Here is a 20,023-nt window from a genome sequence, read left to right as displayed (position 1 = left end):
CTCAGCTTCAGGCTCGTACCGTTGTAGAAGGAGCAACCAGCAACACATATGCCCCATTTGGCATGACCTTCATTGCTCACCTTGGAGGGGAATCGACCCTTCTGAGTAGTAGTACATGTCATCGTCTTGGAACACGGCTTCGACGAACTGTCTCAGTGAGGCCGAAACCGAGACTCGAGGATCACGGCGCATTGGTTCGCGTAGAACAGCCCGAGATGCTTATCTCGCCAATGCTTGTACAGAGGGCCCACCCGCTTGTCTCCGGATGCTCTGGCTCGATCAGACGCACACCAAAAAAGCCAAGTCAGACAGCGTCGATTCGATGTAGCCAAGCGATTGAAGAATTGCTCCTCTTGTTTCGCTGGGCAGACATATTCAGCAATGATTGGCGACAAAAAAAAAAGGACGGGGCGAAAAGGGGTGTCACAGCGACGCAAATCTCGATTGACGGACTCCATGTAGGAACTCGTAACTCTTATCGGCTTTCTCGATATGTGAGCCGATAGTGGGTAGGTTCTCATTCCCAATAATTCATACTTTCCGTGCTATCCGTAATGTTTCTCGCTCTGCAGCCTCTTGGCTCATCTGCGGCCGAAGGATGTCCAAGAAGGCCTCCCTCTCGTATCCGGGCACTAGGGTGCCTTACGCAGCGCCATCCCTGCCACGCATGCACACACTCACACATATACACACACACGCACGCATGCACCCTTCTGTCGCGTGGAAACAAAAAATTGCTTGGATCGTCAGGACATGCTCACCAAACGGTTCCAGTACACTGGAGTCGATGCCATGGAGAAAGCAAATACTCGGCGTCGTCAGCTCACAGCCCTGCCGTGTGTGGGCATGACCTCATAAGTGCCATGGCGTTTCCAGTGGTCCTTGAGCTAATCGATGGTATGCGCCCATCATCGGCCAGCCAGAACATAGCCTCTTTCGGCGCAAGGTAAAAGAGATTCGGCCGCCTCGTTCGTCTTCCCTTTTCTCCGGCCCTTACGGATACCTTGCCCCAGATTATAGGCCACGCCGTCTCCTCCCGGCACTCATCAGCTTGCTCACCCTTGACGCGCATCCAGCACAACATACAGGTACGTGGTACGGGCCTTGACAAGGGGGGAAAGTGAGGCAGGAGGGACAACCTCGGGGCATGAAACAGCAGGGAACTTTATCTGAAAAGTACGACTCCCCGAGTTTTCCAAGCATCTTCCCTCGATCAGACACCCTTCGCTCGGTAGCTTCGGGGTCAATCAGACGTATCAACGGTGGCCCATTCCCATTTTATAGAGTCTATCCGTCTATCCACCTGTCAGTGTGTCACTGTGTCCTTGGCGATGATCGCCAAACGCGCCCCGACGAGTCAAGCACGCTGTTTCAGGATAGGTGACGCCGGCATCTGACACAATGTCGTGGGCGATTTCCCGCTACCCTACCACGCCTTCACACGCTCTTTCTCGCATCCTGCCCGTCTGGCTGATGTGATGTACTCGTTGCATAGCATCTCCCCCAGCTATCCCATCTAGTACAGACCCACCCCCACCCCGTTGCGCCCGGCAGCGGCAGCGTGCAGTTGCCAAAATAGCCATCGGCCTACGGATACGGCACAGTACAGTATCATAATCCATTTTGTTCGTCTGGCTTTGCATCCCCCCTTACAAAGGTACCTTGGGTGGTTCAGGATTGTATTTGAGGCTGCGGATCGATCCCATCGACTAGTGTGCGATGTACCGTACATCACTTGGTATACCCTATTGTGTTGAGTACCTTTGGTTGATAGTATGTACACCGTACCTCCGCGAGCTCAAGAAGCGCCACCTCGTATCAGTACCTTGGTACATCACTCGGTATCCAAGGTCAAACAAGACATGGTGACATGCTGCTTCATCCCTCCGTGGCAGTAAAGTCTACGACGGATTCGCCACGGCCAAGTCAAGGACCAACCCTCGATGTACAAACCTTGTATTTCGCTATTTGTTATTTTTATTTTGTTTTTATCTCTACTCAGTATCCGTACCTATTTTCAAGCGGCTGCAAGCCGAAATGAGCAGCCCCAGACGCTCTGCCAGCCAATCCCAGACACCGTGTGGCTCGTCCATCGTCAGCTCATTAGCACGCGCCAATTTCGGCCACCCACAGCACAGCTGATTGATTGATTTGATTCCCATTGCTCTGAATGCGCTACCCCTTCAGATGTGCCGCCAATCAACGCCACAGCCTTGTCGTACACGCACATGAACAAATCCCTGTTCCCCGTGTCGATTGCCCCTGCCCCTGCGTCTCCACCAATCCCACGCAAGGCTGATGATAGCATGAGCAGGTCTGGGCAGGTCCGATTACCAGTACCTACCGCACTAGGCGCCTTAGTGTAAGACATCTGTACACTTCTGGACACCATAGCCCCCCTGATGACCTTTGCCTAGGTTCCTACCTACCTAGCTAGCTAGGTACTACACTGTAGTGTAAGTATGTTGTGTTGTCGCCCGCAGCGCAGGACTGACCCGTCAACAAACTTACGGATAGAGTTCCGTGGTATCCAAACCATGACCACGAGGTAAGACAGCAGCACAGTCTGGCATCGAACCCCGAATTTGAGACGTGCTCACTATCTACGGCAGGGAGAGCGAGTACTTTTATCTGATCTTGTACAATCGGTGATGTCATATTCATCAGAGGTCCGTACTTTGTCATAGCGCTCGGGCTGTTTGAAAAGAGCGTTTTCCTTGCGCAAAATCACACCACGCCGCCATCCATCCAGTCAGCAATCCGATTGCAATCACACGTGTCCATCTTTGCCCTGGCAGAGAAGACCAAAAAAAAAAAAAAAAAAAAAAAAAAAAAAAAAAAAAGGTTCGTTTAGGGCCAACGGCCGCCAACAAGCCTTGGCCGAGGAACCAAACTCATCCCTGGCTCTGCCCAGCCATTTATTCATCTTCATTTCCATCTTCATTGTTTATTTCTTTGTTTTCTTTGGCGGAAATATGCGTGGCTCTTTGAGCGGAGAGGCGCCTCCTCTTGATTACGGTACACACCTGCGCACCAGGGAAGGAGCTTCGTTGCGGACATTAATCTGGCTGGACGGGAAGGATGGCGTAAGCAGCACATTAAAGGGAGAGGCAAGAGACGAGAAAAGCTACGGTCGTGGCCTGATGATTCAACTTGGGATTCAGCATCGTATCCAAATGAGAATAGACCTCGTGTGGGGAAGAGAGGCTTGGGGGGGGACATGGGGATCGATATTCTGGGTGTCTGCTCTGGGCAGGGGTTCGCAGTACAGTGCCAATCTGCACCGTGCCAACTCTGCCGGAACGCTCGACCGGCTCCATTACTACAGTACAATCCATCACTACGCCCCAGAACGCTGTTCCCCGGGTCGGTGCCTATTTGACAGCTGGCGCCACCATTGGCAGAGCCCGCAGACCGAGTTGATCCACTATTAGTGATGCGGCACATAAGGGACCCTTACTCCCTCCCTGTCCATCAACCACATATCACCTGGTACTTTTACCCGGGCCACGGCTGTCACCCCCGTTGAACTCATGAACGGAGCAACGATTGATGATTGAGGAGAGGGAGAAATGCTACCGTATAGACGTGAGGAAGAAGAAAAGGGTCCCTAAGACGACGGAAATGGCATGTTTCCATGCAATACGAGCCGGGGAGGGTACACTAGCTAAGGTAGTGAACAGTAGTCTAGGAGGACAGGGAAGAAGACCGAGGCTGAGACTACACTAGAAAGAGGCGTCAAGTGGGCGGGAGTGTCCTTTGTCGGTCCCCTAATGGGATGGGCCCACTGCCGCACCGCAGCTAACCATTTGTTCGTAGTTCAGGGAAAAAGCAAAAAAGGGACAAAAAAAATTCTACGCCGGCTTTCATGGTAACCGCTTCATGAGCATCTCCCTTTTCTGCATCTAGTATAACCCTGTCATCCCACTATGAATCAATGATACTCCTATATCTCAGCTATCCATCTTTCCATCTCACGCGTACTATCTGGTCTCCTCCAAGTACCTGTCTTCCCTTGAGAATGTCTTGCTGTGTTTTCCGACTGGGTTTGGGTGTATCATTTGTACCTGTGCGACCTTTACGGGAACCGCCTTGGCTACGTATCTACTGTATCTCGACTTCCAGAGGACCCGACCGAGGTGCTTGCTTACCGCTTTGGGGGGCGAGATCGCATCCACTCACCAAGTAATTACCATTTATCTATCCGTACAGATAGGTGCTTACTGTTGCTTGTCTCCACGCTGCTACCAGGATATGGACCCTAGGATCCTAACATTACCATCCGTCCCTTGCCTTACTGTGTACGTATCTTTTTTCTTTGGGTGGGTGGGTACCTTAAGGTCTTGAGGTGGGAGAGAGGGACACCTACCCCCCCTCGTCAGCCGGGTCATTTCTCTTGAGCTCTTCAAACTCACAACTCCTCTCCTTGGGCTTCCCTTCTTTCTCTACCTTGAAGTCTTGGGTCGGAAACCCGTAGTGTCGCATTCTGCCCGTCTTCATCTCACTTTTGCTGGAAATAGAAAGCACATCACCGGTGCTTTATCCGTCGCGTAACCACAGTTGCGCCGTCACGCAGCTTCTACCCCAAGGGTCTAGTGATATTTCCATCGTTCGCGACTATCTGCCATTCCCGCGCCGTCTTGGACTCTGCAACACATTCCAAGCCCATCCCGCCAATCTTCTTTTCCAAACGACCAACATCACCTTCACACAGAACGCCATCGTTGACTCTTTTCTGTCACAATGGCTCCATCAACGGCAGCCGCCAACGGCGCTGCCGCCAACGGCGACATCAACCGTGAGCCCATCAACGTCATTATTCCCATCGGCGGCATTGGCTCTCGCTTCGCAAAGGAGGGTTACCGCTACCCGAAGCCGCTGATCAACATTGTCGGCCGGCCTATGCTGCTGTGGCTTATTGACAACCTGAGCCTTAAGCCTGGCGACACCCTGTGGATGGCCATCAACGAGGAGGTCGACGACGAGTTCAGAATCGGTCAGCTCGTGAGCAAGACCTTCTCCAAGATCGACTTCAGACTGCTGCGCTTGCGTCACCAGACCAAGGGCGCTAGTGAGACGGTAAGCCTCTTCACCTGGCCCTCGCGAGCTTCCCCGTCGCACGGAGCGGCCACAGGGGGGGGTAGGGGAGCAAGATGGGGTGTGCGTTGCTAACGGATTTCCGCTCCCGTAGCTCTTCATCGTGACCCAGAGTATGACCAAGAAGCACCTCGAGCGCAGGACCGTCTCCCTCGACTGCGACACCATTTACTGGGCCGACATCCTTGAGGACATCCGTAACATGCCCAAGGGACATGGCGGCTGCTTCTACTTCCCCGACCTTGGTGACAAGCCCATTTTCTCTTACATTAAGACGGAACCCACCAAGTAAGTGAAACCCGGTTGCGCGGCGCAGGAAGCTTCCTGCTTCTCCAACGACATGTCTAACAGAGCACCTCCGCAGGGACGGCTTGGAGCGCATCATCGATATTCAGGAGAAGAAGGCCATTTCCAATAAGGCGAATACGGGCGCGTATGTCTTCCCGTCTGCTGCCCAGCTCAAGTCGTGGGCTGCCGAGAACCTTGACATGAAGAGGCCCGACGGCTCCGAAGTGGGCGAGTACTACACCTCGCAGATGATCGCCCTCATGATCCAGAACGGCGTTCCCTACCTGGGCATGCCCGTCAGCACCAAGGACTTCAGCGTTGTCGGCACGCCCGAGCAGCTCAAGGACCTCCTGAAGCTGCTCAAGACCGACACCTCCAACCTCCCCATCAAGCTGAAGAAGCGTCGTTTCTGCTTCGACCTCGACATGACCCTGGTCGGTGTGCCTGCCGTGGCCGGAGACTATTCCACCTGCCCTCCGATTGAGAAGAACATTCGCCTCGTGCAGCAGCTGTATAACGCGGGCCACTACATAATCATTGTAAGTCGAGTTCGGGTGCCTGACGTAAACCATGGTTGCATTCTGGATACCCTCGCTAAGACCTCAACAGCAAACGGCGCGTCGCATGCGGACACATCACGGAAATCTGGGCTCGGTCCTCGCGGATGTCGGCCCGGTTACCTTTGCCCAATTGGCCAAGTACGAGATTCCCTACCACGATATTCATTTCGGCAAGCCTTACGCCGATGTCTACGTCGATGACCTGGCGGTCAATGCCAACTTGGATACTATGCGGGAGATCGGTTGGCTTCTGGACGAGCAGGACCCAGCTGCGCTGATCGGGCAAGATGCGGGCACTGCAGAGGATGCAAAGAAGGCCGGCATGATCGCCGCTCGCGATTTCAACACCATCCAGATCATTGGTGATAAGGTGATCAAGTCAAGCAAGTCGGAGAACATCCTCGGCGAGCTCTTCTTCTACTCCCATATGCCCGCCGAAATCGCACACATCTTTCCGACTGTGTACAACGTCGACTACATCCCCGACACCACCACCTACAACATCACCATGGAAAACCGCCGTGGCTTGACCTTCTCTCACCTTCTAGTCGGACGCTCAATTACCAAGGGCCGCCTCATCTCCTTGCTGAAGGCTCTCCACTCTGTCCACACCACAGCCAGCACCGACAAGGCCACTCTCAACATTCCCAGTGCTCTGGAAAAGAAGTTTGAAGAGCACTCCCTTGCGCGGGCGAACAACCGCGTCAATATTTACGCAAACTACGGCTCGAAGCTGCGTAGCCGGTACTACCAGAACCAGAAGAAGTACGATGCACTTGGTCCCCTGGCCGCGTCTCTTTTCGCCCGGATTAACGAGTTCCTCGATACCTACGAGGCCGAGGAGAAAGGTGTTCACGCGCAAGTCATCCACGGTGACCCCGTCTTCAGCAATGCCATCCTATCCAAGGACGAGAAGCTCGTCAGCTTCATCGATGTGCGCTGCCAGCTTGAGAACACCTTGACCCCCGAGGGCGACATCCACTACGATCTCGGCAAGGTTTTGCAATCCCTTTGCGGCTACGACCACATCCTCTTTATGAGCGCCAACAACCACGACCTGCGCGGCGCTCTCGACAGCGACCAGCCCCTTCTTGACGAGGCCGACTCGGACCTCCTCTCGAGTCTACAAGAGCACTTTTTCACCTTCCTCGAAGAGACGTACTCCGTACGCCTGCACCGCAAGACCCTCTTCCGCATCACCGCCTCTCTCTTCTTCAGCCTCATTCCCCTGCACCGACCGGAGCTGGGCGCCGTCTTCCTGCGCATGTGCAAGGAGACTCTTGACAAGGCGAGCAACATCAACTACGGCCCCGGCACGCGATCCACGGCAGGCGCCACGCTTAGCCGGCGGGCCAGCTCCAACTTTGGCGGAGAGGAGAAGGCCCGTGAGATGCCCATCGTTTCTGGCAAGGGAGAGAATCTCTCCATTCCCAATGTCGTCGTCACGGCGAAATAGGCGAGAGGCGAAAGATGTCATAAGGTGTAGATAATTGTCGGGGTGTGGCCGGGGCATGCGTAATGCGCCGAGCTGTCGGAAAGGTGGGTTTCGATGGCGGGGGTGGGGTTGCGTCGATATCATGGGCGCAGAGCTCCCGGAAGGGAAAGCGGAGAGCTTGTGTGGAGTCCCATCGCATCGGAACTCGTCCGTGTTGACGGGAGAATTATTTGCTACGTTTCACGTGCTTTTTGTTGGAAAAATGAAAGCGTTTCGTCGGTCCTTGGGTTCTTTCTACTTTCAAGTCTACGAGTATCATGTATGACTATACCAAGATATCACATATTATTGAAAAGTGCATTCCATGTGTTACTGCCGTTGGTGAGCTTAAAGGCGGGCATCGCTGAAAGTGTGCTGACTCACTCACCATTCGTCAACCCTCCTCGACCGCATTGTCTGTGTTCTTATTTTCCTAGGCAGAGTCTCGTGGCCGCGCGTTCTTTGACTTTTTTCCCCCTCTTTTTCTTATTTCTTCTTTTCTTTTTCTGTGTCTCACTCGCTGTCCCGGGTGGGTTTGTGCCGGTGCCTCGCCAACGTCAAACCGCTGTAGCTCTATGTTGCATTTACTCCGTTATTCGTAGGTGTTGTCCGATGTGTATGGGTAGCAGTAGCAGTAACAACAACAAGAGCTTTATTTTTTTCTTGGGTGCTTTTACTGCGACTGTTCGGGGCGTACGGATGTCCTCCCCCTTTGGATCGATGACGAGGTCTATCTGGCCTTGCAGTGTGTTGGAAGAGGAAGGGTTAAAGAGTGTGTTCCCCACCCCCTCCTCCGGAAGCCAACAGAACAGACGGCGGATGAGGAACCTGGAGGCGGCGGTGTCGGCGGGGACGGCGAGGCACGGCCGATAAAGAGCAAGGGGGGGCGCTCCGGGAGCAGAGCCTCCTTGACGTCAGGCGAACCTTTTGCGCTCGTATCTTTCCTGAGAACCTCGATTACCCATCCCCCTTCCCCTCATATCAGATTAATATTTGAAATCGGTATCTCATTGAGCCTTTTCACATGTCGTAACCAATTAGATTCATTTTACAACCTTTCTAGCTGGTCCGGGCATCCATCCCAAGGGTCGCTGGAAGAAACGTGGATGCATCATATTGTCAAATCTGGGAAATGACCATGACCTCCCTGAGACGAAGCCAAATTCGTGATTTCCCTCAGAAGAAGCCGATGTTGCGTCTTCTGTCTTCTGACCTCACGAATCATCACGTCACATGGAGCAAGGAAGAAGACAGTTGGAGGAAAGGCAACGTTCGCTATCTAATTGGGACCGGCTGCAGCCACTGCCGCCGTGCTACAACGATTGAGGCCTTGTTAACCAAGACCCGGAACTAGTAAACCTTTTCCATCCTCCCCTGAGACATGAGCCATCTGTCGTTCCTATCTCTCACCTCGGTCAACTTCTCGCCATCGCCACGCTCATCACTTCTTTCGCTCGCTCCGAATGCCATCTCTCCCTGTTCACAGCTCATGCTTCATTCACTTCATCCCTCGTCCGTCGAACCTTGGTCGTTGATAATCCATCGTGTTGCTTGCTTAGATGTACCACATAGTGCCCTTGAACATCTCGGTCGCCTGAGGATCGGAATCAGGGCCGCCACCGCCCAAAGGCAAGAGCTGCATAGCCTCGGTCGGTCGGTCATTCTCGAACATGGACTGGCCGCGAGCACCGTACTCCTCGACCATTTCTGCAGCCTTGGGGCCAGAACGGAAGCCTTGAGACGTAGCAATGTTCTCGTGCGCACGAGCGCGACCACAAGCAAGATCCGCGTAGTAGATGGCGGGATGGAGCGAGACTGGAGTCGTTGAGCGGGCGTACGAGTAGCACTGACCGTAGAGCATGCGCTGAAGGTCGTTGGGCTTCATATTGGCCTCGTCAATCAGAACAGTGTAGTGAACAGGGCGAGCAGTGCCCTGAATGGCGACGTGGGAGCAGAGGTAGAAGTCCCACCAGAACGGGTGACAGACCTCCCGCTCCAGGAGAGTACCGGGCAATGGGTTGCCATTCTTGTCGCCCTGTTGGGGGAAGAAGCGAACATGGTGACGCTTGGTAGCCACAATGACAGTCCACTTGGGCTGCTTCTGTCCCTGGTACTTTTGCTCCATCAGACGCTTCATCGTCCCAACCTCATACTCAAGGACTTGGGCGTACTGCCCCTCGGATACACCGTCACGGAGGTAGATGATGTGCGGCGGCGGCGCCGGGTGGTTCATGCGCTTGTGCCAGGTGGGCATCAGGCGGGCAAGGAAGTTTTTGGCGTTGATTGGAGACAGCATTTCAACGCGGTAGCCATTGGTCTCAACGGCTGCTGAGTAGAAAGTGGCATCCTGATCCATAGACATGGTCATCGAGGCGGTAGAAGGAGCATCGATACCGGGCGTGGCGTGAGACACGTCAACGCCAATCATCATGGTGACTTCTTTGAAGAAGGCAGGAGCCTTCGTGGCAGGGCCGGAAGGGTGGGGAATACGACAGGTAATACCCCCGAGCTTGGCGTTGACCTTCATGGCCACATTAGAGTGGTACTGTCCCTGGTTCTTTTCCACATGACGTGCAAGAACGCACTGAGTCAGCAGACCAAAGCGGCAGTCGCCTGACTTCTTGATGCGTTCATAGGAGCCAGCGTTGTTGAATCTCAACACGCAGAAGAGAAGCTGAGGGATAGCCTTTGTCTGGGCCTTGATTTGTGCATAGGCCTTCGCGACGGCATCGGCAACATTGGGATTCCGGGCTTCACTGTCGATGATGATGGCGTCTTTGGCCACCTTGCCTCCATGGCCAGTGTATGTCTGCTTGAAGGTCTGCGCAAAAGCTTGGGCAGTGGCCCTGTTGCATGCATTCTCTAGAATCAGAAGACCCCAAGATTGAAGAGGTTGACGATTAGGGACCCAGAACTTCTTGCCGCGCAAGTCCCAGCGGCCAGCGAACATGGGGCTCGTGACATTGTTTGCAAACTGGATCTTGGGAGGCTCAAGCAGGGAGCCCTGTGTCCGAGCCATCTGATCATCGAAGACAACACCGTACTGACGAAGGTACGGGTCCTCCTTCCATGCCAACTGATTCTTCGCGTCAATGATATCAGCCTTGCGCTGGTTGGGCCGAGTGACGGCGGCCTTGATCATGGCCGAAGTCTGATCGGGATCAAGCTTATAGAGGTAGCGCTGCATGGCCTTGATGATGCAAACCTCCATGGGGAAAAAGCCGGACTTTGCAGTCTCAACGACGGGCCAATTGGGAAACATGACCTGGACACCGTACGTCTTTTGAAAGTACTGGGCAATGGTCATCTCCTCGCCATTGTTGGTGAATCTAATGTTGTCTGCGGTGGCACCCTTCTCACCGTACTGCTGACCGAAAGCGAAGGACTTGATGGTGTACGTCTTGTCCCAACTCTCCTTGCCACGATGCTTGGGGGAGAAATGAAGCTTGACCAGCTTGCGGAGATGCTTGAAGGCCTCCGACATGGCGAAGACGGTACGGCCGGTCTGGTCCTTCTGTCGAACCGGCTTGAGGAGATCGGCGATATCATTGGGCTTCATACCCTGCCATCTGCGGTCACAAGTGCCCAGAAAGTCCCGAACAAGCATGTGAAGCGGGACGTTCCCCTTCCAGAATGCTGTGTTGGCAACATCGACGTTCAGACCGAGTCCGCGGCCAATCTTGTCCATAACAGACTGGTTCATTCGAACCGAAGAGTAAACACCCTTCACAGCCTCCAAGCAGGGACCGAGGTCACTGGTCTTCTTGTTGCGCTCATTGTAGAAGTTTCTCTTGATAGATAAGAGACGCTCGCTGGGGTACTGCCGGACCAGGTGATCCAAGAAGTTGAGGCATTCGAGAACGGAATTGTCCCAGTCCATCTTGCCTGTGAGATAGGCATCCAAAGCCGCCAGGTTGATCTTCTTTGTTTCTTTCATGACGAAGAAGAACGAATTGTCTCGGGGCTTAGAGTTGGGGCGAGCGGGCTTGCCCTCGTCGAGGTCGATTTTAAGACGCTCCTCGCCACGCTGGATGGGGACCGAGGACCTGTGAGCGTGTTAGAAAAGTGTTTTGGAAAAGAACCAATAAGAACCAATAAAACATACCAAGCGAGCTTGCGTCCATCTTGCAGCCAAAGACACTTGTATTTCTTCAGCATCTGCTGAACCGCCGGAGACTCCCAGCACTTCCTGAAGACGACGTTGTACTTCAGAGGGGGAGGTGAGATGGAGACATCATATTGGTAGATCGTCACATTGTCATTCCACTGCTTGACGCGGAACTGGTTGACCTCCAGGTTCACGGGCTTGCCGGCGGTGTTGAAGCCGGGTCTCTTGATGAAAGGAGACATGCCCGGGTTGAGAAAAGACTCAGGGGGCGGGTCGATGCGGGTATTCTGGCGGTCCTTCTCGGGACCGCTCTCGGGCTTGGCTGGGTCGAAACCCATGGACGGACCGAAGGGGTTTTGAGCTCTGGACTCAGAAGCGTGAGAGCCGGAGCGGGATCGACCGGTGGCAGACATATTGTAGATGAATCGAAGCCGATGAGTCTCACTGGCGCTTTGTTGGTCTCGTTGCATATGAATCCGGAAAGTACTGGTGTTGCTGTTGAAGAAGTTAATATATGGTTGGGTGTGAAAGAGATAAGGTGGATGGGTTGCTGAAGAAGAGAAGGCGTATTTTGGTAGGGGAGGAAAAGAGGGAAAGAGGTGCAGGTGAAAGGAAAGAAGCAAGGCTGGGAAGGCACCACAGTCTTATGTGATTAGGGTGGATGGGTATGTGGTTGACCTACCTGATGTTGACTGACGTTGGTTGGTTGATTGCGTGTGTGTGTGTGTGAAGGAAGAAGAAGAAGAAAATATTTTGATCGAGGGAAAGTTGGCTTTATATAGAGAGGAGTAGGAAGGAGGCTTTCCGATGGGGTGAAGGCCTTGCTGTCGATTCAAAGGAAGGTGCGAACGTGAGGCAGGTATGAAAGCCAGGCGAAGGAAAGAGCCACCAAGGCAGCTGCGAACAAGACACAAAACTGATCCTTTGAAAGAGCACCCTGTTATCCTCACTATGGGTTTTGATCGGAGATCATTTAAATGTTGCATATATACAGCTGTTATTGGCTGTACTATCAGCAGTTCTGTCTATGTGCAAACGCCCTCATTTTGGCAAGCGCAGATGCCTGAGGAGAACTGCAACTCCTCCAGATTGAGCTGCACGAGACCCACAGTCGACGTGATACGGACAATAGCGCTTTGCGTATTCTCAACAGTCTGCATTGTGGCCATGCAGATAATGGCAGAGCCGGAGAGTTCCAGACCAGTTCTTGCCTGTAGCTGTTGGAGAGAAGAAGCTGGCGATCTGGAGAGTTAGAGAGGAATCGTTGCCACCCACGGCATCAACCTGCATCTTGGCCTCGTCACCACCTCTTTCTGCATATTCAACCGCAATAGATTCATCTGCCTTTTTCTTGAACTGGAAAGGACTCAGCGCTGCAGTGGAAGACGGTGCAATCCCTTAGACAATACCCCGATATCATTTTCATGGGTGGCACCATCTTCCCTTAACAGGACGACTTCACTATATCGAACATGACTAGCTGAGATGTTGTCATGTCGCTGAAGTCAACGTTGACCGTGTCGAAGATGGAATACCGGAGGAGGTGCAGCCGCAGAGCCTGCGCCAGCTCATTGTATCGTGCCACATACGTCTCTTCAAGTTGCTCCTCATCAATCACCTCTTCTGAAATAGAAGGAGGCCACGTCTATCTCTATGTTGCTTGCACTTTACCTCTGTCTTCAATCTCATACTCACGCTCGTCTGAAGTTTAATCTCCCCGCTGGCATCCATTTGCTTTTCAGATGACCAACCAGACCATGCCGTTTGCGACCTGTCATTTCGGTATCGATGACTGAAGTGGCCCGAAATACGTAGTTGACCACATTGGCACTGCACTGCATCGTCAAATATCACGAAACGCACGTATTTCCAATATCGTCTGCTTCTTGTACTCAAGCCTCTGGCTAACCTAGGTGAGCACACGACACCTTCCGTACAAGCACTCCACCCGCCTGCTTGTCCACTTTCGATCCTCTTGCATGCCGCCAATGAGCTACTGATGCAACTCTATGTTCTTGCCGATGAAAATAAGTATGTTACTGCCATGACGGCCGCACGTGTAAAGTGTCCCCCACCCTGAACGCCCCATCGATGCGGAACCCCCTAACTTTTGATATTATACAGAATACTGCCGGTCATTTCTGTTCGGAGATGGGAGAGACCAAAAGGGTGCCCTGCCTTGAGTTCGCAAACGCAAAATGAGGAAGTCAATGGCCCAACAGGGAAACAGTTCGGTTCAGAGGGATGGGGTCAAGCATAGTGTGTTGAACTCTGCTTTGTAGACCGACCTCCCAAAGGAAAATGACTGGAAGAAGAAAGTGGTATTTGGTGGGAAATCAGTGAGTTCTAGTGTCGAACTTCACTCTTAAGCCCAACCCCTTCGGAAACCGGCCCCTGGATGTCCATTTGTCAGCTCTTCAAGATCAATACTGGTATTTCCCATATTGCTGTGCCGGTGCTTGAAAGTAGCCGGCAGGCTGTAGTGCCCTGGAGCTATTTCCATCGTACGGACCCGCTGGCAGGTAGTTTCCCTGCTGCGTCGCATCCTGTCGGTATGCTGCTGCTTCGGGATTTCCGCCACTGGAACCAGGCCGTAGAGGGGAGCTCCGATATCCGGAAGGCGCCAAGCGCCAACCGCTGGCATCAAACGAACTAAGAGCCCTGTGCGGCAAATTTCGTCCACCGTGTCCGTACCCAGAGTAATCACCAGATGCCTGCCGGCCATGGGAAGGGGGCTGCATACCGTTGTTTTGTCGAGCACCGAGCTCTTGCTGTGCTTTCCAGGCGCTGTAGTCCGGCACAGGGGTCTCTCTTAGGAGACCGACGAGGTTGGGAGCGCTCAGGCGGAATGCGCCGGGCGAATGCGCGTAAGCGTGAGACGGGGGCAAGATACCCAGCAAAAAGGTGATGTCTCGAGAAAGAGGCGCTCCTTGGTTCCGTCTCTGCTGGTCGAGACGGCGACCAGCGGCACCTTTCAGGGGCGACTCTCCTCTGGCAAGCTTTCGCGGCCGGTTGAGTTCTTCGTACTCATCGCCCGCGAACGGTCTCTTAGGCGAGTTTGTGTTGCCAATGTACTGAGGACCTGGGCTGGCCGTCTGACGGATCGGCAGCGGTGGCATCGGAGTCTGTCGCACTGAAGTCGGTTGTTCAATAGCCGGGATCAACATCTTTGGCCGCAGTTGGACAGCCGGTGAGATAATGAGGCGATAAGAAATCGGATCAAATGTCTCGACCGAGAAACGGTTCGCAAAGTGTGTGAGTTTAGGGTCAGTCGGCCAGAGCTCCGAGATGCGCTTCTCAAGCTCGGAAATAGAGGAAAGCTCGCCAAATTGTGATTCGTACTTGTGGAAGTAGGAATACAACTGCTTGGCCTGATCCTTCTTGTCATCTTTCTGTGTGAGACGGTTGACGCATGTCTCGAACACCACGCGAGCGTCTAGGCAAGGATTAGCACAAAGCAAAGGACTCGAAATATTGGCACTTACTTGTTGTATCGCCCTTCGAGTGCAAGAACTTGAGATACTCCAACATGAAGCTAGCGTCTTCCGGAAACAGCTTGGCACCGCGATCGAAGATCTTACCACCGGCAGGATCATTGTAGATGAGGGCCTCCATCTTGGCAACAGCGATATAGACATCACTGGTCAGTTGGCCCCGACCGCGAGCCTCGATGAATACCTGTCTGAGACCTGAAGTCGTGTTGCCTTTGCCTTGTGTTCTCCGTGCAGCTCGGCAAAGCGCAATCCACACGAACGAAATAGTACGTTTGAGCATGTCCGCTTGTACCGAAAAGCCGTGCTTGACAGCCTTGATACGCTCCTCTCTTCCGAGATCGGCTGGTCTGTTGTTTTCACTATCGGGTTCCTCGTCGTTGTTTTCGATCGAATCTTTGACATTCGGGTCGCGCGCCGCAGCTTCCTCAATCTTGCGAACTTCCCGCTCCTCCCGTTCCTTGATCTTCTTGGACATGGCGTACAACGTGTCGAGGACCCGGCTGTAGGGCTCGCGAATGGCCTTCGCGCGGGCAGCCTTGCTCGCTTCGTCGTCTCCGGCTTGATAAGTCGACTCCACGCGATCGCCATGCTTCAGCGCCAGCAAAACGCTCTCAGGGTTGGCCTCGATGCCGTCAGTCAGGAAGGAAAGGCCTAGCTCTTTGCCATCCTTGGTGATGTTATTGGCGAAGCACCACTCCGCAGCATCAACCCAGATCTCAGGCCAGAATCGAAGGGCCATCAAAGCTTGCCTGTAGCAGTATAAGATACGTGCTTTGTAGGCTTCGGGTTCCTCGTCGAGAAGAACCAGCGGGTCGTCCTTTTCCCACTGAATCCACTTCTTCCAGATCTCAACCTGTTCCAGAAACTCCTGATCACCATCAAAGCCAGGAGCAGGTGGAAGCCGTGGGAGAGACGTTCGCTGAAGTCTAGGAATCAGTCGGTCAAGCTGGGAGTTCGCTGCCTTAGCTGTCATATATGCCGGCGAGCGCTTCTGGATGAACTGGCGACCCTGTTGGTAGCTATTAGTATTCGCCATCTAGTTATGCCCAAAGGGGACTTACAGTTGTCTTGTTGAGGCTCATCTCGAACTGATCATAGTCCTTCCACAAGTCCGTGAGTGCGGACATGGGAACCGTGATCGCGCGATGGTAGGCCTTGCGCAGCTGATCCATCTTCTGCTGATCTTGCCAACCACTGCCTCCAACCTGACCTGGACCACTCTTGATAAACTGAATGTAGTCCTTCCACAGTTGACCCGAGTCACGATCAATGCCGACCGAGCCAATCACGAAGTCGTATGACATGCTGAGAATTCGGCGAGCCTCACCATTGGGGTCGTTTGTGAGGTCATATCTTCTGCGGATGTAGTTGAGGTATACTGTCCAGAGCTTAACGTTCGGTACGTTGACCAGAGATCGGTTGAATAGTGCTTCGGCGTCCTGGAACCGGTTGGAACTCAGCTCAAGCTGGGCCCAATCTGCCCAGATGTCTGCCTGTTGATATGTCAGCTGTAGATCTTGCTAATGACGGATTAAAACATTGGACTTACAGCTTGAGGGAAGACTTGGACGAAACGCTCGTACACTGCACGGAGCTCGTCTAGCTGGTCATAGCGGCGGTGTTCGGCGATCAACGCAAGCCAGGCTTCCATATCGCCCCGCGGATCCTCCTTCACACGATCCTCCAGGATGCCAAAGGTGTCATTGGGGTCTCTGCTGGGTAGAGGCTGCACAGTCGGAGGGGCAGGCGCGTGCGCGGCACTGGGCGCTCTTACTGCAGTCCCATTGTTTGGCTGCTCTGGAGTAGCGCTGACTTGAGTCTGAACTGGAGTAGATACAGTGAGGGGAGGGTGGTTCTGTGTGACGGGGGGTTGCGCAGCATCTGGAACAACGGCGGTAGTGGAAGCTGGAGTGGGCACATCCTCCTCATCGTCAGAGTCTCCCACTAAGAAGCCCCCTTGTGTTTTAGGCTTGCCAGATTTCGGCTTCGCCGATGTGGACGTGGTAGGAGTAGGGGCGGGGGTAGAATCGGTTGGGGGCTTGGATTCTGAGGTCTCTGGAACTGAGGTTATCGTGACCGACTCTGGGTCATATTCGCCAGCATCTTCTGAGTCACCATTCGCAGCTTGGGCAAGTGGGAAGGCAGGATCTTGACTTTGTTGGTCGCTATGCTGTATATCATTTGCTTCTTCATATCCCTCTTCTCCCCAAGACGCACCCTCGAAGTGTTCGCCGCTCTGCGGGAGTTCGGGATCCATTGCGCCGGTGGGCTCAACGAGCGTGTCGAGAAGCTACACGGGAGGTACGGGAGGTTTCTTTCAGCCGACCGATCGAAGTCCCAATGGAATTCGCGAAGAGGCACAGGTCGAAGGAGCTATGAGCTGATAGGATGGCCCAGAGCGCAAATGCGCTGTTGGTCCTGGTCACAAGGCGTAAATAGGCTGGTGGATCGAGGGTGGATGGTCGCCAAGCAAACAATCGTCGGTACAACTGGCCGAATCGCTGCTCTCGATTGTCGCGGATGGCTGAGGTGAGCCAGCGAAGCTGAGGATGTTGACAAGGAAAGCAATTGGATGTAAAACTGGAAGGCTGAAACCTGGCAGAGTGAAAGATTGGAGGGTGAGCAAGGACCGAAATCAGGCTAGCGTAGTTTGGCGGTCACCTGGATAAATTCCGGTACTTGGAAGTGGGGAGTCGGATTAGATAAGCGGATATCGTTAGCAAGAGGGAGGCCGATACTTCACTTAGGCCTCATCGAAGAAGCTTTTTCGTTATAACGTTCTCTATGCATTATGCTCGTCCTTGACTTTTAGAATTTTCTATCAATTATTAAATTTTGTAAACGTCTTCCATATGTAGGGAAAGTCAGCTGCGTGTGCATCTTCAGTCATCAGTAGCTGCATAATGAGCTTGACAGCAAGGCTCTATTAGTTTCTTTTGTTCAAGATGCCGCTCGTTACTGGGCCACTCAGAGATTGCTATGTGTGCCAAGACATAAGGTAGAGAAAAAAGTAGTAGATCATGTACATGGACCTGTATTCTCGTCGTCTGCTTGTCTTACGCTTCAAACCCCCAAATCTGAAGTTGTTGTTCAATGAGGCAATGAGGAGGAAATGACGAGTACCTAACAGCAACTCAGTAAGAGCAAGGTTAGTGTGGTGTGGCTGGGGCCTTGCCAGGCTGGTGCGCGCGAAGACCCAAAGAGGCTAGCGCCAAGAAACGTATCCCACTTTACGCGAAATTCGCGGTCAGGAGGCAGACGCGTCCCATGTTCCACCGTCCACGTCGTTGTCCCGTCGCAACTGACGAGCCTATGCTGGAGCCATCTCCTTTCATCTCTGCCCGCAGCAAAACAATTCTGTGCCTCCCCAAAACACCATACAAACCCACCATCCCGGCCAACTTCGTCCCCCTCGACCTCAATTTCACTTCCTCGCCGCTAAGGTCTAAGTGACTTTTTCCACCCATCTTTCATCCCCCTTTTCGCAAGCCGATCAAGGTTGCTGCCGCCTACTCTTCACGATGTCGATCGTCTCGCTCTTGGGTGTTCAGGTCCTGAACAACCCCGCCAAGTTCACGGACAAATACGAGTTCGAGATCACCTTTGAGTGTCTTGAATCCTTGGAGAAGGGTACGCGACCCTTTTTTTCTCACAATTTTTCTTCTTTTCTTTTTGCAATGCCTTGACTAAAACTTTTTTCCGACTGACATTTATTTCTCCTAGACCTTGAGTGGAAGTTGACCTACGTTGGCTCGGCTACCAGGTCAGTCGGAGTGAATTTTTCGCATACACCGCATTCCTCTAACTTTCATGAAATAGCGACCAGTATGACCAGGAGCTCGACAGCCTGCTGGTAGGACCTGTCCCTGTCGGCGTCAACAAGTTCATCTTCGAGGCCGATGCGCCTAACACGTCCCGAATCCCCGACGCCGACATTCTCGGCGTCACTGTGATCCTTCTGACCTGCGCCTACGACGGTCGTGAGTTCGTTCGCGTCGGCTACTATGTCAACAACGAATACGACTCGGAGGAACTCAACGCGGAGCCCCCTTCGAAGCCCATCATTGAGCGCGTCAAGCGCAACGTCCTTGCCGAGAAGCCCCGTGTGACCCGTTTCGCCATCAAGTGGTATGTTTTTAACCCTACCGATGAAAATGCAAAGCAATAGTGGAGCTAACCAAATGTTGATCAGGGACAACGAGGCTTCCGCCCCCGCCGAGTTCCCTCCTGAGCAGCCCGAGGCTGACCTTGTCGCCGATGAGGAAGAGTATGGCGCTGATGAACGTGAGGAAGAGGAGGCCGATGTCGCTCTCGACAGCGGTGCCAACGGCGAGAAGCCCGCTGGCGAGGATGCCGAAATGGCTGGCGTTGAGAACGGTGAGGGCGAAGCTGCCCCAGTTGAGGAGGACGAGATGTCAGACGACGGCAGCGTCGACATTGAGGGCGAGAGCGAGGACGAGCTGGAGGAAGAGGTTGAGGGCGAGGCTGTCGATGACGATGCAATGGACGTTGACACCTCGGCCGACAAGCCTGCCAACTCGGCCAGCAAGGCCACGGAGGTCGCTTCCCACTAGAATGCCACCTTGGACAGTTGTTTTGACGCTTTTACCCATACCCCCATTGTTTTTGCCAACCTCGAGAATATTCCACAAGAATATGCGCAGGATGGCGGTTTACACGAAGAATACGACCTGGACGATGATTGCATAAGGTATTCGAGCCATTGACTATAGACGAAGTGGCCTGAGAAGAAAGAAAGAGGACGAGCCAAGTGCCGCCGAGATAGCCTTGGTTTCTGTAATTAGATGCAAATGATACATTTTTCTGTGGACGCGGGTCCTTACGACGGCAGGCTGGGAAGTGTGACTGCGAGGAAGCTAGGTATCCTCAGGATCTGAGCCTTGGGCCAAAGCCAGTGACTGCTCGGTGAAGGAGAACGGACGCATGCAAAGCTCCACACGGCGAAGCAATGCAATACCTAGCGCGTTCCTTTGCATCGTGT

At 53.4% G+C, this 20,023-nt stretch overlaps 5 protein-coding genes across 5 annotated transcripts; 2 read left to right on the top strand and 3 right to left on the bottom strand.

Moving 5' to 3' along the window:
* Window positions 1-4,743: 4,743 nt before the first annotated feature.
* GLRG_06684 (capsule biosynthesis phosphatase) lies at window positions 4,744-7,401 on the top strand (the record flags this gene model as incomplete). Its single annotated transcript, XM_008097538.1, has 4 exons — window positions 4,744-5,079; window positions 5,192-5,385; window positions 5,462-5,924; window positions 5,995-7,401. 4 exons carry the CDS (start codon window positions 4,744-4,746, stop codon window positions 7,399-7,401), a joined length of 2,400 nt encoding a protein of 799 aa, XP_008095729.1.
* A 1,573-nt stretch (window positions 7,402-8,974) lies between these two features.
* Window positions 8,975-11,940, bottom strand: GLRG_06683 (piwi domain-containing protein; the record flags this gene model as incomplete). Its single annotated transcript, XM_008097537.1, has 2 exons — window positions 8,975-11,465; window positions 11,525-11,940. 2 exons carry the CDS (start codon window positions 11,938-11,940, stop codon window positions 8,975-8,977), a joined length of 2,907 nt encoding a protein of 968 aa, XP_008095728.1.
* Window positions 11,941-12,552: 612 nt separating this feature from the next.
* GLRG_06682 (uncharacterized protein) lies at window positions 12,553-12,817 on the bottom strand (the record flags this gene model as incomplete). The annotated part of the gene is made up of 2 exons (XM_008097536.1): window positions 12,553-12,738; window positions 12,803-12,817. The coding sequence occupies 2 exons, from the start codon at window positions 12,815-12,817 to the stop codon at window positions 12,553-12,555; spliced, it is 201 nt and encodes a 66-aa protein (XP_008095727.1).
* Window positions 12,818-13,950: 1,133 nt separating this feature from the next.
* GLRG_06681 (mRNA 3'-end-processing protein RNA14) lies at window positions 13,951-17,278 on the bottom strand (the record flags this gene model as incomplete). Its single annotated transcript, XM_008097535.1, has 4 exons — window positions 13,951-14,963; window positions 15,013-16,030; window positions 16,083-16,514; window positions 16,571-17,278. The coding sequence occupies 4 exons, from the start codon at window positions 17,276-17,278 to the stop codon at window positions 13,951-13,953; spliced, it is 3,171 nt and encodes a 1,056-aa protein (XP_008095726.1).
* A 1,264-nt stretch (window positions 17,279-18,542) lies between these two features.
* Window positions 18,543-19,595, top strand: GLRG_06680 (ASF1 like histone chaperone; the record flags this gene model as incomplete). The annotated part of the gene is made up of 4 exons (XM_008097534.1): window positions 18,543-18,651; window positions 18,745-18,784; window positions 18,841-19,149; window positions 19,214-19,595. 4 exons carry the CDS (start codon window positions 18,543-18,545, stop codon window positions 19,593-19,595), a joined length of 840 nt encoding a protein of 279 aa, XP_008095725.1.
* Window positions 19,596-20,023: the final 428 nt, after the last annotated feature.

This window comes from Colletotrichum graminicola (assembly GCF_000149035.1).
Source record: "Colletotrichum graminicola M1.001 genomic scaffold supercont1.27, whole genome shotgun sequence".
Taxonomy (NCBI): domain Eukaryota; kingdom Fungi; phylum Ascomycota; class Sordariomycetes; order Glomerellales; family Glomerellaceae; genus Colletotrichum; species Colletotrichum graminicola.
The sequence above is the reverse complement of the archived record's forward strand: the minus strand, read 5'-3'. Positions and strand labels throughout refer to the sequence as shown.